This window comes from Apaloderma vittatum, unplaced genomic scaffold (assembly GCF_000703405.1).
Source record: "Apaloderma vittatum isolate BGI_N311 unplaced genomic scaffold, ASM70340v1 scaffold5156, whole genome shotgun sequence".
In the NCBI taxonomy this organism is placed as follows: domain Eukaryota; kingdom Metazoa; phylum Chordata; class Aves; order Trogoniformes; family Trogonidae; genus Apaloderma; species Apaloderma vittatum.
The window spans coordinates 37,887-50,891 of record NW_009722174.1 but is presented as its reverse complement, the minus strand read 5'-3'; the positions used below and the strand labels follow the sequence as shown (position 1 = coordinate 50,891).

The 13,005-nt window shown below is 37.2% G+C and overlaps 1 protein-coding gene across 1 annotated transcript; it reads left to right on the top strand.

Annotated features, from left to right (window-relative positions):
* Window positions 1-2,275: 2,275 nt before the first annotated feature.
* MTNR1A (melatonin receptor 1A) lies at window positions 2,276-12,008 on the top strand. The gene is made up of 2 exons (XM_009871664.1): window positions 2,276-2,357; window positions 11,140-12,008. Exons 1-2 carry the CDS (start codon window positions 2,276-2,278, stop codon window positions 12,006-12,008), a joined length of 951 nt encoding a protein of 316 aa, XP_009869966.1.
* The last annotated feature ends 997 nt before the right edge of the window (window positions 12,009-13,005 follow it).

The window sequence follows — 13,005 nt, the reverse complement described above, 5'->3', positions numbered from 1 at the left end:
ATACTATATACTATATACTATATACTATACTATATATATACTATATATACTATATTTCTTTCCTAGTAGCTGGTGCCGTAGCCTCGTTGTCCTTTGACTATATTTTTTTGATAAATAGACAGTGTAGACTTAAACAATAGAAAAATAAATGCTTTGTGAAAAATTCCACATCAATTCTCATAAAAGAAAATCCCAGAGAACAGGCAGGTTACTAAAATAAGTGGAGCGGAATAACAATTCAGTAATAAAATTATGAGATATACTCAATACACAGAGCCATTTATTTGCTCACTTACACTACTTCAACTTGTCTGCATTCAGTGGAGTTGCCTAAATCATTATTTCAGCCAATTGCTTCTAGTCAAAAGCCTGCTTCTAAGGATGCAATGGTTTGGCAAATTCATCAGCATGCTAAATTACATGTCTCCATATAAGTGAGCTCTCAGTAAAAAGGACTTCCTTTAGTACTGTTAAGATAAAAGGCAAAAATCCAAACCCCATTTAGTTTCTAATAGGCATTAAATATGAAAGTCACATATTTGCTACTTAACTAACCAAGAGGGTATTGAAAAGTTTCAGTTATATGTCAGTACTTTAACTAAAGAAAAGGAAAATCCTTCAAGAGATTGAATTCTCTTACATGAGCTTATCAGGGTACGTTGTGGAAATACCTGAAGTCTTCTGTGATGTCAAAAGGCGATCACTTGACTGTTTCTCTTACTAGTTTGTTTCAAAAAGTTATTGCTTGGAAATTTTATTCTGTGCTGTGTGAAAAATCCCATCATGCAAGAAATAAAATAAGCAACAAACAATAAATTAATTCCTCTCCTAATTGTAACTTTCAGAGCTCAGTCAAACTGTAGCCATCACATGTGGAAGTTTTATCATTCAGACTTATGGCACTAAAGAGATTATTCAGTTAAGATTTAAGTGGAGATACATTCATTAACTACAAGTGTAACAGTATACCCAAGCAAAGAGTGCTGTTCCCATATTCTGTCACAAGCAATAACTATCAGATGACCTATAGGTAATGATGCCTAAATGGAGGACATTCCAAACGTTTTGTACTATGAAAAGCTGAGGCCAGTTTGTAATTCTTGTTCTAAATGCTATATTTCATAGAATCATAGAATGGCCTAGATTGGACGGAACATTAGATCATCTAATCCAACCTCCCTGCCATGGGCAGAGACACCTCTCAACTAGACCAGGTCAAGGCTCATCCAGCTTGGCCTTGAACACGTCAAGGGAGGGGGCATCCACAACTTCTCTGAACAATTTATTCCAGAGTCTTGTCACCTTCGTACTGAAGAATTTTTTCCAAAGATCCAATCTAAATCTATTTTCCTTTAACTTAAATCCATTTCCCCTTGTCCTGTCTCTGGACACTGCAAAAATTATCTCCCCAGCCTTCCTGTAGGTTCCCTTCAGGTATTAGAAGGCAGTTATAAGGTCCTCCGAAGTCTTCTCTTTTCAAGTCTGAACAACCCCAGTTCCCTTAGCCTGACCTCATAGCAGAGATGCTCCAGCCCCTGGACCATCTTTGTGGCCCTCCTCTGAATTTGGTCCAACAGATCTATGTCCCTCTTATGGTGAGGACACCAGAACTGGACACAGTATTTAAGGTGGGGTCTCACAAGAGCAGATCAAGGGGGAGAATCACCTTCTTGATCTGCTGGCCACACTCCTCTTAGTGCATCCCAGTATATATTTATTAGTGAATGGACAAGTTAGTGGATAAGAAACTGGCTGGATGGATGCACTCAATGTCTCAATGGAGACCACTGAAAAGTGGTGCTTCTCAGGGGCAGGTATTGAGACCAGTGCTGTTCAACATCTTTGTTGGTGACATGGACAATGCGATCGAGTGCACTCTCTGCAAGTTTGCTGATTGCATCAAGCTGTATCGTGCAGTTGACGTGCTAGAGGGAAGGGACCTCAACAGGCTTCAGAGGTGGGCCTATGCAAACCTCCTGAAGTTCAACAAGGCCAAGTGCAAGGTCCTGCACCTGATTTGGGGCAATCCCAAACACACGCTGGGCGATGAGTGAATTAAGATCAGCCGTGCAGAGGACCTGGGCATGTTGCTGAATGAAAAGCTGAATGTGAGCCACAATGTGTACTTGCAGCCCAGAAAAGCTGCATTCTGGGCTGCATCAAGAGAAGTGTTGCCAGCAGGTCAAGCGAGGTGGTTCTCCTGCTCTACTCTGCTTTCATGAGACCCCACCTGGAGTACTGCCTTCAGATCTGGAGCCCCCAGTATAAGAAAGACATGGACTTGCTCGAGCAGGTTCAGACCTACAAGAAAGATAGGGAGGGACCCTTTATCAGGGAATGTATTGATACGACAATGAGTAACACTTTCAGACTGAAAGAGGGCAGATTTAGATTAGATATTAGGAAAAAAATCTTTACGGTGAGGCTGGTCAGACAGTGGAAGAGGTTGCCCAGAGAAGCTGTGGATGTCCCCTCCCTGGCAGTGTTCAAGACCAGGCTGGATGGGGCTCTGAGCAACCTGATCTAGCAGGAAGTGCCCCTGCCCATGGCAGGGGAGGTTGGAACTAGATGATCTTTTAGGTCCCCTCCAACCCAAACCATTCTATGATTCTACGATCCTGGCCTTTTTTGCCATGCATATACCAGTTCCACTTCTTTGTCTTTCTTTCAGTTTCTTGTGCTAAATGCATTTCTGATGCTGTAGCGGAGCAAGAGCTCTTGATACCATCAGTTACTTTCTTCAACAAAACCCACTAATATTGCAATTAAAGTAGCACTTTTTCTAGTGAATTCCCATGATAATCAGGGAAATAATTTAACCATTTAACTTGCCCCACTGTGGTCTGGGACCATCCAAGTTCTGATTTTTTGCTGTTGCACAGTTGAGCAAATGAAGAAATGAAAGGGAGGCAGGAAGAACTGGATGCGGATGGGTCATTGATAATGACAGAATGGAATGCCACGTAAAAATCATCACCTTTTTGAGGACCTTGGGACAAACAAAGACAGGAAAGGAGGAAGGGAAAAAGCTTCCATCAGTAAGGGTGAAAAAAAGACGTGGTGATGGAATAAATAAAGGAAGAAAAGCAATAGAAAAACAGAGACTGGATAGAGTAAGGGAGAGTAAATACATGTGTTTATTTTCTGTAGTGATATTTTCCATAGTGATATTTTTCCAGTTTCCTGGCAGATATCCTACTATTGCTGATTTTAGGAGAAAGAAATAGGAAGACTATTTAAAGAACTAATTTCATTAGCTTTGCTATCTATTGTGGACTCTGCAGTTAAATGTGGGATTTGCTGAATGACCACCTGTATTGTTATTAGTCATAAGAGAAAGAAAATGGATTATTTTGTACTCTTGAGAGTTTTTTTAACTTCTTTTTCTTTCTGTGGATAATTCTATGGGCAAATTCAGCCACAAAAACCTCCTACATAAAACTATGACTTTCAAAGAGATTCTGGAAATTGATTTAATCTTTGCAATTATTATATACAGTGCAGAAGTCTGTTGTCAGTTACCTGGTTGCACCTTCACTCTCCTATTTTCTCCTGCTTGTTTTCTTAAAATACATACTAGAATTTGGAAGAGAATGGCAGTATCTTCCCATTTTCTGGCCCTGATCCTGACTAATCTGTGAGATTTTGCAAACACAAAAACATAATTACATTTCGCAAGCATCCCTCTTTGCCTTTTCCCATCTCCCCTTCCATTTATTTTAGCCTCTGCACTGTATTAGTTTTATTTATCTGAGCTGTGATATTACTGTGATAGTACCATTTTTGTCCTTCCATTTATTTCCAGACTCTAATGCAAATACAGTTGAAGAGGGAAAAAATACTCTTGCGCTTATTCCGCTACGATGCAGTTCAGTAGCGTGATCCTCTGACATCAGCAGTATTGTTATTCTAATCGGTTTCATACAGATTGCTGAACTGTGATGACAACCTTAGTGTTCTGTAACATCTAGGTAATACCTTGCTGGAAAACAGGCTGTACCACAGGACTTTTTTTGCTCCAAATGAATCATAGAAATTAGAGACAGAAAAGATCAAATCAGAAGTGGCAGTATAATTCCCTTCTGTAAAAGTGGATAAGTTGTTCAGGCAAATCTATTTCATCTCTGAAATACTGTCAACACGGTACAAGGGGCTGATGTTCAAAGGGAATAGATGTCCTGACCTTGAAAACACACCAGCCCAGTGAACTGTAGAATGAACAGACCGGGCAGATACCAGAGCCAAACCAGGGTGGCAGAACTTGAGACATCCACCATGTCTGCCTGCCCTGGTTTCTAACTTCCACCTGCAAGAAAGCACGGTTTGTTGATTCACTTCAGTGTCATTACAAGCCTTCTTGAAATTTTATGTTATGTCTTAGTTTACCCTTGGCTGGGTGGACAAACAAAACCTAAGTTAAGAATAATTTAATCTAAATTACATCAGACTGGAATACTTGTCATGATTTCGCGTTTTGGTGAAAAGCACTCACAAAACTGAAAAAACATGTATTTACACACCAAATGGAACACATAACTACAGCAATATTCATTCTGAGTACCAGGAAATATACATATGGCACTTCAAAATTCTGTCAAACAGCAATTAAACTGTTTATTCATATCTACTGGAGATTTGTCAATTAATTGTTTAAAAAATTGAATTGTTCTATTTCATAACTACTTATTTAACAAGAGTTAACTTTCATCTATTATTTCTATATTGTAAAACTACAAAACTGTATGATGGTGCCAGTTTCATACAGTCTTGTTACCAAAGTACATATGTATTAGCTAGATATTATTCTGATAAAATTTTAGACTTTTCCATAAAAGAATGAAAGTGTCATTCAGTTTGCTGCTGTTTCTAAAGCAAAATATTTTTGACATAAACCTACTATGTAAAGCAAAATATTTCATGGCACTGCATAATGTAACAGAAAGATGAGTGTCTCTTGAGGTTCACTGTTAGCTCCAACTACTATTATTTAAAGTCCTTTTTAAAATCACACTTCTTAAAAAACCTTTAAAAAGACTCAGACCCTGATCACCCCTAGATTTTTAAGTTTAGGTCCATAAAAGATCTTCAGTCGGCTCCTGTCTACCCCTACATTAGGTGCGTAAATGTGCACTGATAGTGTAGGCCTTTTCTTTACTGCTGCTTTTCTCAGATGCTTTATATTTCATGTCACATGGATTCATCTAGTGGATAGCACTACCCTTGTTGGCATACTGAGAAATACCTCAGTCTTGCCTCTACTGAGATATTAAATATCTCATGCACCTACTAAATCTACTGCCCTGTACAAACTTAAGTACACCTATCATGTGAGAGGTCCCATACAAGAGAGATTTTCAAAGCAGCCCTGACATGTCATACACAACTGCCAGAGGCAAGGTACATCCCCAAGTCTGTAGCACTCATCCAGCATACGGATTCAATTCCTTTCTCTGCCTGACAGTAAAACTCACATCACTTTTCTCTCATGACTGAACCACCAAGAATAGCGCTGACAAATATTTTTAGACTCTAAGGCGAGCAGTAGCTGTCTCACTCATGTGTGCCATGGGAATGCAGAAAAAAGTGGTAGGTGATAAAGTCACAAAAATCTATGCCATTTGGCATATCTGCAAAACTACTTAATCCCATATACATCCTGTTTGGCTACGGTCAACTTGGGCATGACACCAAAATCCTCCATCCCTTTACCCTGAGTATTATATAATTCCTCATTGCCATTTTCTGCCAATTACTCTTTCATGCATCTAATTTTCTTGGCCAGAAGATGGCATAGGCATTTCAAATTAAATTGCTGCTGCAGCTGCAATGAAAGTTTCTGTATGATAATTATTATAATCTAAATAGATGGTAGTATTTTCTTTTCAGAATATATCAGTATGATCTTTCATTTATGCTGTGCTGATTAAGTCATTTTTTTTTACCTTGCACCACACTGGAATAAAGTATTACAATATGGATTATTCTGATAACATGATATTTAACAAATCTGTTCTTCCATACATTTCAAATTTAGTGTTATGTAGTTCTCTAGCTGTCCAAACCTGTAAGATTTAGCACCCTGAATTTCTATCAACTGCAGTTAAAAGCTAAGGTTACTTGGATTATTGCAGTATTTGAACTTGTCTATGGCACTTAGAATCTTTGCCTTTGTAAGGCTATAAATGAGTTCAAACTGTAAATATTTGATACTCTCTCTTCAAGCTACCTGCCTGACATCATTACAGCTGTAGGCAATTGCCACGTCTGTAATTACACAGCTGGTTTCATTAGTGTCACAACTAGGGGATAAGAGAGTCTGAAAGTCCCTTCTATTATGTGAGCGGTGTACATTTGAATGAGGGTTTAAGAAAATCTTAAGAAAGTCTTTTTTCAGCTTAAAAGGAAAGAAAAAGATTTTCTTACATGTAGTTAAAGCTAAAAGGTTCATTGTGGGCATTAAGCCATTCAAATTTCCCTGCACCACCACCTGCAGCATCAGGGTTAATTTGCTAACGAGAAGCAAAGCCCAAAGGCCCATCACGCTGTTCAAATTTAATGTGCACGTGGACTTCCTGATTCAGGCCAGGTTTATAAATAGTGCCTTTAGTTTAAAAATAGGCTTTTCAGATCTAGGGGAGTTGATATTATGATCTGTAAAGTGAATGAAGCTCCCAGGAGTAACCGCAGCTTATGTAATATTTATTCCTACATTTTTACTCAGCTGTTTTGTGCCGTTTTGATGCTGAGCTGCAAGGACTGCTAGTTTCTTAAACCTTTCAAATCTTTGTTCAGTGAAGCTGGAACTGTCTGTGTGCTTGCATGTCTAGGTGACCTTACTTGGCTTTGAGATTTTACCTAAGAAAGAGTGGTCATTGATCCCACTTACAAGTATTTTCATTTAATATTTTTTATTGCATGTGACCTTTGTGGAATCCCAAACTGTGCTGCTAGGTGCAGCAACTTTCCAATATTAAATTGGTCCTAGGAAGCTTATGCACAGATGTTCTTTTTCTTCAAACGTTATGACTGGTTAAGGTTCCAGGGAGAAGGGATACTGAGCCTGTAGAGCTAAGTCTCTCTCCAGGTACATGAACAAGGATATTTTATTAAATTTGCATTAGGCACTCACAAAAATGGCTTTTGCTCCTTGATTTTATAGTTGTTTGTGATGTTTTACAAGTGAAATACTGGTGCTAATGGAACAACATTCAGTGCAAAAACGTTCAAGGAATACGAAACAAATCTATTGTGCAAGGAAACAACAATGAGAGAAGCAGAGGCCTGATAAAATGCCTTCCTGAGAAAGAAGTTTAGCTCTTAGTGGCAAAATGAAGCATATCATATTGAACGTTATGCTTAGCCTTCTAATTTTGTTTTCTTCATAAACTAGCCCATTGTATTATTTCATATGACGTTTTATATTCTAGAATTGGAGACTTAATCACTCCTTCAGCTGCGAAGGGGAGTTACCGGTTTTCTAAACCAGGTGCTTTGCCCACTGTGTATCAATGCTAATGTAAATGTGTCAGCATGATGCTGTGTTCAGTTGTAACTATGAGGTACCACACTTAAATTTTCTACTGCTGCAGGCATTCAGTGATGTGCACCTGATCTTAATCTTGTTTTCAGCTAGCAGTATAAAATCCGAGATTAAGATTCTGAGGAAGAGGTGGATTAATAAAAAATATTTCAAAATGCCAGAAAAAAATCATAAGCTATCCTTGAAGAAAATCAGTAGAAGTATTAGAGTGACCAGAAATCAGTGCTTTAAAATGTAAACAAAAACTTTGGTGCTGTTAAATATATAAATACTGTGTACATAACGATCTTGGCAATTGTGATATTTGAATAGGTCACAGCTTCTAGAAAACCTAGTCTACACTTATAGCAAAGTATCTTGTTAATTAAACCTAGTTATGAAACAATTTGAAATTACTGATAACGTAACTGGCAATATCTGACAGGTAATAAAAAGACAGCAGATAAGAATAGCATGAATCTAGTAGCTGGAAATTAAGTTTGATCTTTTGACTGATCTAACATTGCAAACGTGTACATTATCCTCCCTATTTAAAGTTACACCTTACAAGTAAACACTGGCAGTCTGAGTTGATGGCCACTGAACCAGAAGATTTTTACATGACTTCAGTGATATCTGTGTGTACTGTTTAGTCTTACCTAAAAGCAAAAGTATCTTCAGTTAGCCTCTTAGCTAAGTTTGGTGCCACCTGAAAACATGATGATGTCTCGAAAGCATTTGTTGTAAGAAGACAATATGTTATTTATACAGATAAAAATCTGAAATAGGTGAACAGAAATAGTGACCTAACAACAGATATTAAAAGGTACAGAAATATCTTGGAGAAAAAGGAGAAATAGTAGTCTTACCAATGATGCCAGCAAGTTTAGATCTCTAAAATTCATCCAGATTTCCTTGGTACAAAAAAAAAGTTCTAGCTGGAGTCTTTAATGTTTTAAAACATTGGTATTTTGTTCCATAGACAAGCTGTTTCCTTTTTTTACAATATATTTTTTTGCCCAGGCTAAAGGTTTTGGAAGAGTTAAAATATTTCATAGATTCACAGCAATGCGATCTCACTCTCTGAAAAGAGTGAATACTCTTTATTCAAGGAAGAGTAATGCAAGATTTTGATTTTGTGGCTTTTTTTATAGGGTTCAATATGGAGCTTTATGCTTCATTTATAGCATTCTGTTCAAAACCAACTCTGAAAATAAAAAAAATTGTTCCTATGCTACTCATGTCTATAATACCAAGTGTTCCACAAACATAGTTTATTTTCACAATGTGCAATTAAATGCATGGGAATTTCATAAAATATCATTATTTTCCACTAGTGGTATATACCTAAAACTAGGATCACATTTTTAAATTTTACATATGTTATACATATATATTATATTGTGTATAACATATGAAAGCTCAACATGATTTCAGATCTGACTTCAGAGTCTGAAACAATGAACCTTAAAATATACCACAAACATACTAATCCCCAATAATTTTGTGCTTGAATTTATATTCTATCTTAAAGACAAAGTTTCTGTGCTCACAAGGAAAATGTATCTGAACTAAAGTTTGAAGATTACCTTTCCTGAAAGGCAGGTTAAACATCCTCTCTGAGAGCAGGTATTTGGTTTCCAAGCAATTTGTAGCCCAATGCTTTGGTCCTCCATCTGACATGCTAACCATGAGCTGGCAGCCTGGGACTTGGTTTCTAAGCTCATGACATTTTTAAAAAGACAAGCTCCCAAGATATCCTCCTGGCCTCCAACTTCAATATGAAGCAGCTTGTATTTCATTTTGTCACTCTACAGCAATCAGCTGAGAAGATAGGCCTGGACAACCATGGTGCACCAGTTTATGGAAACCTGGAATCTGGCTGATTCAGAGACAAAGCACCTACTCTTCCTAGACTTAGTTGTTTCCAAAACAGAGGCTTGCTAAAACTAATCAGTGAAAAGTATATCACCTGTCTTCTTTCAACAACGGGGAAACCCCCCCACACGTCTGGCTTTGTTCTTACAGATGAATCCTTTGTCTCAAGTGGGTAGGCAGTGACAGCATTAATACAGATGGAGAGCACTAGCAGAAATTTCAGTGGGTGACAGAGAGAAGCTTGGGGTGGGTAGTCTCCACCTAAGCAGAAAATTTATAAACAGATATAAATGAGATTCTTTTAAGCATTACATTTAAACAAGCATCCTGGTTCTTTGTCCCATCTGGTTTTTATATGGTGCCATTTCACCAAATCTGCCATATTCTGGATGGGGGAAAAAGCTGCCAACAGCAACTTTTCATTCACTTTCCACTTTTTGATTCATAAGATAAACACATTCCGAGTTTCACATAGTCTCTTTATCCATTCTTGTATCTCTTGCCACTATGTCAAGGATAAGTTCTGAAAGGAATGTTATTTTCACTTCTGCTTAAAGGAACTCTGCTGTTTTTGTTGAAATGATCTGGAACTCAGCCAAAGCCTTCAGGATAAGCCTATTTCAGTCTGGCAGTGAATTCCCAGGCAAAAGAAGAAACAACTACAGACACTATCAAGAGAAAGTTATTTATAAATCCAGATACAAAATCTATGAAAACTAGTGTAGCAATCTTTTAAATAAGGCCATTTGTCCCAGCTGCCATTAGTATAAATATTAAATGTGCTGTTTTGTGCATGTGTCAAAATTTAAACAAAAGAGGAAAAGCAGCATCCTGAACCAGGTAATTTCTATGCTTTCCTCTGTAGGTGATTGGAGATTTAATATTTCTATCTAGTCATTTAAAGCACAAGATTAGTGAGAGAACATGCATTTTAAATGTCTGAGATTAAAAAATAGGTTTGAGAATTATAAGAGCCAAAATATCCTATTCCACAGATATTCTATTCCACAGATCCTATGTCCACAGATACTTTTGCCTTTTTCTTTAACATAATTTGTATTTCTTCGGGATTAGTAATAAGGTTCCAGGGAGACCTAATAGCAGCCTTTCAGCACAAGGGGAATACAAGGGGTAATGGTTTCAGACTGAAAGAAGGTAAATTTAGATTAGGTAATAGGAAGACATTCTCTACTGTGAGGCTGGTGAGACAGCAGAACAGCTTGAATAGAGAAGTTGAATGGGGCTTTAAGCAACCTGATCTGGTGGAAGGTGTCCCTGCCCATGGCTTTAAGGTCACTCTCAACCCAAACCATTCTATGATTCCGTGAACATGAGTCTTGAGATTTATTAGTATTCATATTGTATCTGCTGATTTTTCGAGAGAGACTATCTATTTAAAATTGAAGCAAGGCTTAAAGTTAAAAATATTTTAATTTTATATGAATTCTGAATCTCTGTGATTGGAAGAATCTAAATAAATGAGATGATAAAAATGCTAGTTCATGGTAATTGAACTCAAAGACAGTTGTTTTTTTAAAGGTTCATCTCTCAGTTAAGCTACTTCCTTTTTAGATTAAAAATTTCTTATTTCTGATACATTACAGTGAATTTTGATCTATGACGTAGAAACTATCTATAATTAAAGTGTTCCAGTATGGCTGCTCATTAATATATTGAGAGCAGAAGCAACAGAAAGGAGCAAAAGAAAATCTAATACTTGCCTTTTTATATTTATTTTACAGGAAATGTGTTTGTTGTAAGCCTGGCAGTTGCAGACTTGGTTGTAGCAATCTACCCATATCCACTGGTCCTCACATCTGTATTTCACAACGGATGGAGTCTGGGATACCTTCACTGCCAGATTAGTGGCTTCTTGATGGGCCTAAGTGTCATTGGATCAATCTTCAATATTACAGGCATCGCTATCAATAGGTACTGCTATATCTGCCACAGTCTCAAATATGACAAGCTGTACAGCAACAAGAATTCATTGTGCTATGTTGTTCTTATCTGGGTCCTAACATTTGTTGCTATTGTGCCAAACTTATTTGTGGGATCACTGCAGTATGACCCCAGGATTTACTCATGTACATTTGCACAGTCGGTGAGCTCCGCATATACAATAGCTGTTGTGTTTTTCCATTTCCTTCTTCCCATAGCCATAGTTACTTTCTGTTATTTGAGAATATGGATCCTTGTTATTCAGGTAAGGCGAAGGGTTAAACCAGATAACAACCCCAGGCTGAAACCACATGACTTCAGAAACTTTGTAACCATGTTTGTGGTATTTGTACTGTTTGCAGTCTGCTGGGCTCCTTTGAACTTCATAGGCCTTGCTGTGGCTGTCAACCCAAAAACTATCATCCCTAGGATTCCAGAGTGGTTGTTTGTATCTAGTTATTACATGGCATACTTCAACAGCTGCCTTAATGCTATCATATATGGACTCCTGAACCAGAACTTCAGAAGAGAATACAAGAGAATTATTGTCACTTTTTGTACTGCAAAAGTTTTTTTCCAAGATAGTTCTAATGACATGGGAGACAGGATGAAAAGTAAACCCTCTCCGCTGATTACAAACAACAATCAAGTGAAGGTGGACTCTGTCTGAAAATAGGAATCTTATTAATGTCACTCAACAGCATCCAAATAAAGTATCTGTTTTATTAGACCTACTGTTAAATATTATAATGAAAGAGTTCTTCTACACTGAAAGCACTTTGATTAAATTCCTTGCATATACAGATCCTATTATAAATTATATATCTCTCATATAACAACACAATGATATCCTTGAGGGAATTACAAAATTATGCATGGATAATTCTTTTTTTTTTCTTTTTTTCTCCTTAAATCAAGATAAACAACTAGAAAGTGATTAAAACAGAAGTATCCTGGCTTGATAAAAGAAATCACAAAACTATTCCTACCACTTTCTGTCTGCTTCTTCTGGCCAGGTTATCATGCTGATTCTAAATCTCTGTGAACTTCCTTTAAAAGATGAAATCACACCTTTATGAAATATATTAGGAAATTTGAAGTGAGAAATCAAGGTAATTGAAAATTCATTAGGATTTTTGATAAGTACTTCTACCTATATTGCTTTGCTTCTAATATGGATATAATTATTCAGTTTATGGAGATGAAACCTGACCAGCCCTCCTAGGAATGGCACTCTCAGTTGAATTATCATTTTAAAATAGCTTTTAGGATGAGAAATATACCTGACTGATTATCTTCAAAGCTACAAGGGCAGAAGGATAAACAACAAGGAAAGGAAAGAGCCATGATTCATCAGCTCGAACCATTTGGGCATGAAAAAAAGTGTAGGAGGGTTGGGAAGAGAAATATAAACCACCATTCTTTCTGAAGAGACAGTAATTCATGAAATCAGGAAATGTCCCAGAGAAGTTTCTGGGGAAACACCTCCTAGAAACATAAATGAGGAAGGACTGTTATTTCTCACATGTGTATGGTACAGTTCTCAACCTCTGTGAGATTAATGCATTTAAGAGGAACAGTGGGTGAAGATTAGAGTTTTGTCTGGTTAAAGGAAAATTAACCTCAAGAAACACTGGGAAATGAGGAATATTTACAGAATGAGCATT

Bases quoted from the DNA above. Each gene is read 5' to 3' on its own strand.
- MTNR1A (XM_009871664.1), top strand. From the start codon at position 2,276: ATGGACTTGCTCGAGCAGGTTCAGACCTACAAGAAAGATAGGGAGGGA. The intron at 2,358-11,139 runs GTAACACTTTCA...TTTATTTTACAG, and splicing joins ATGTATTGATACGACAATGA to GAAATGTGTTTGTTGTAAGC.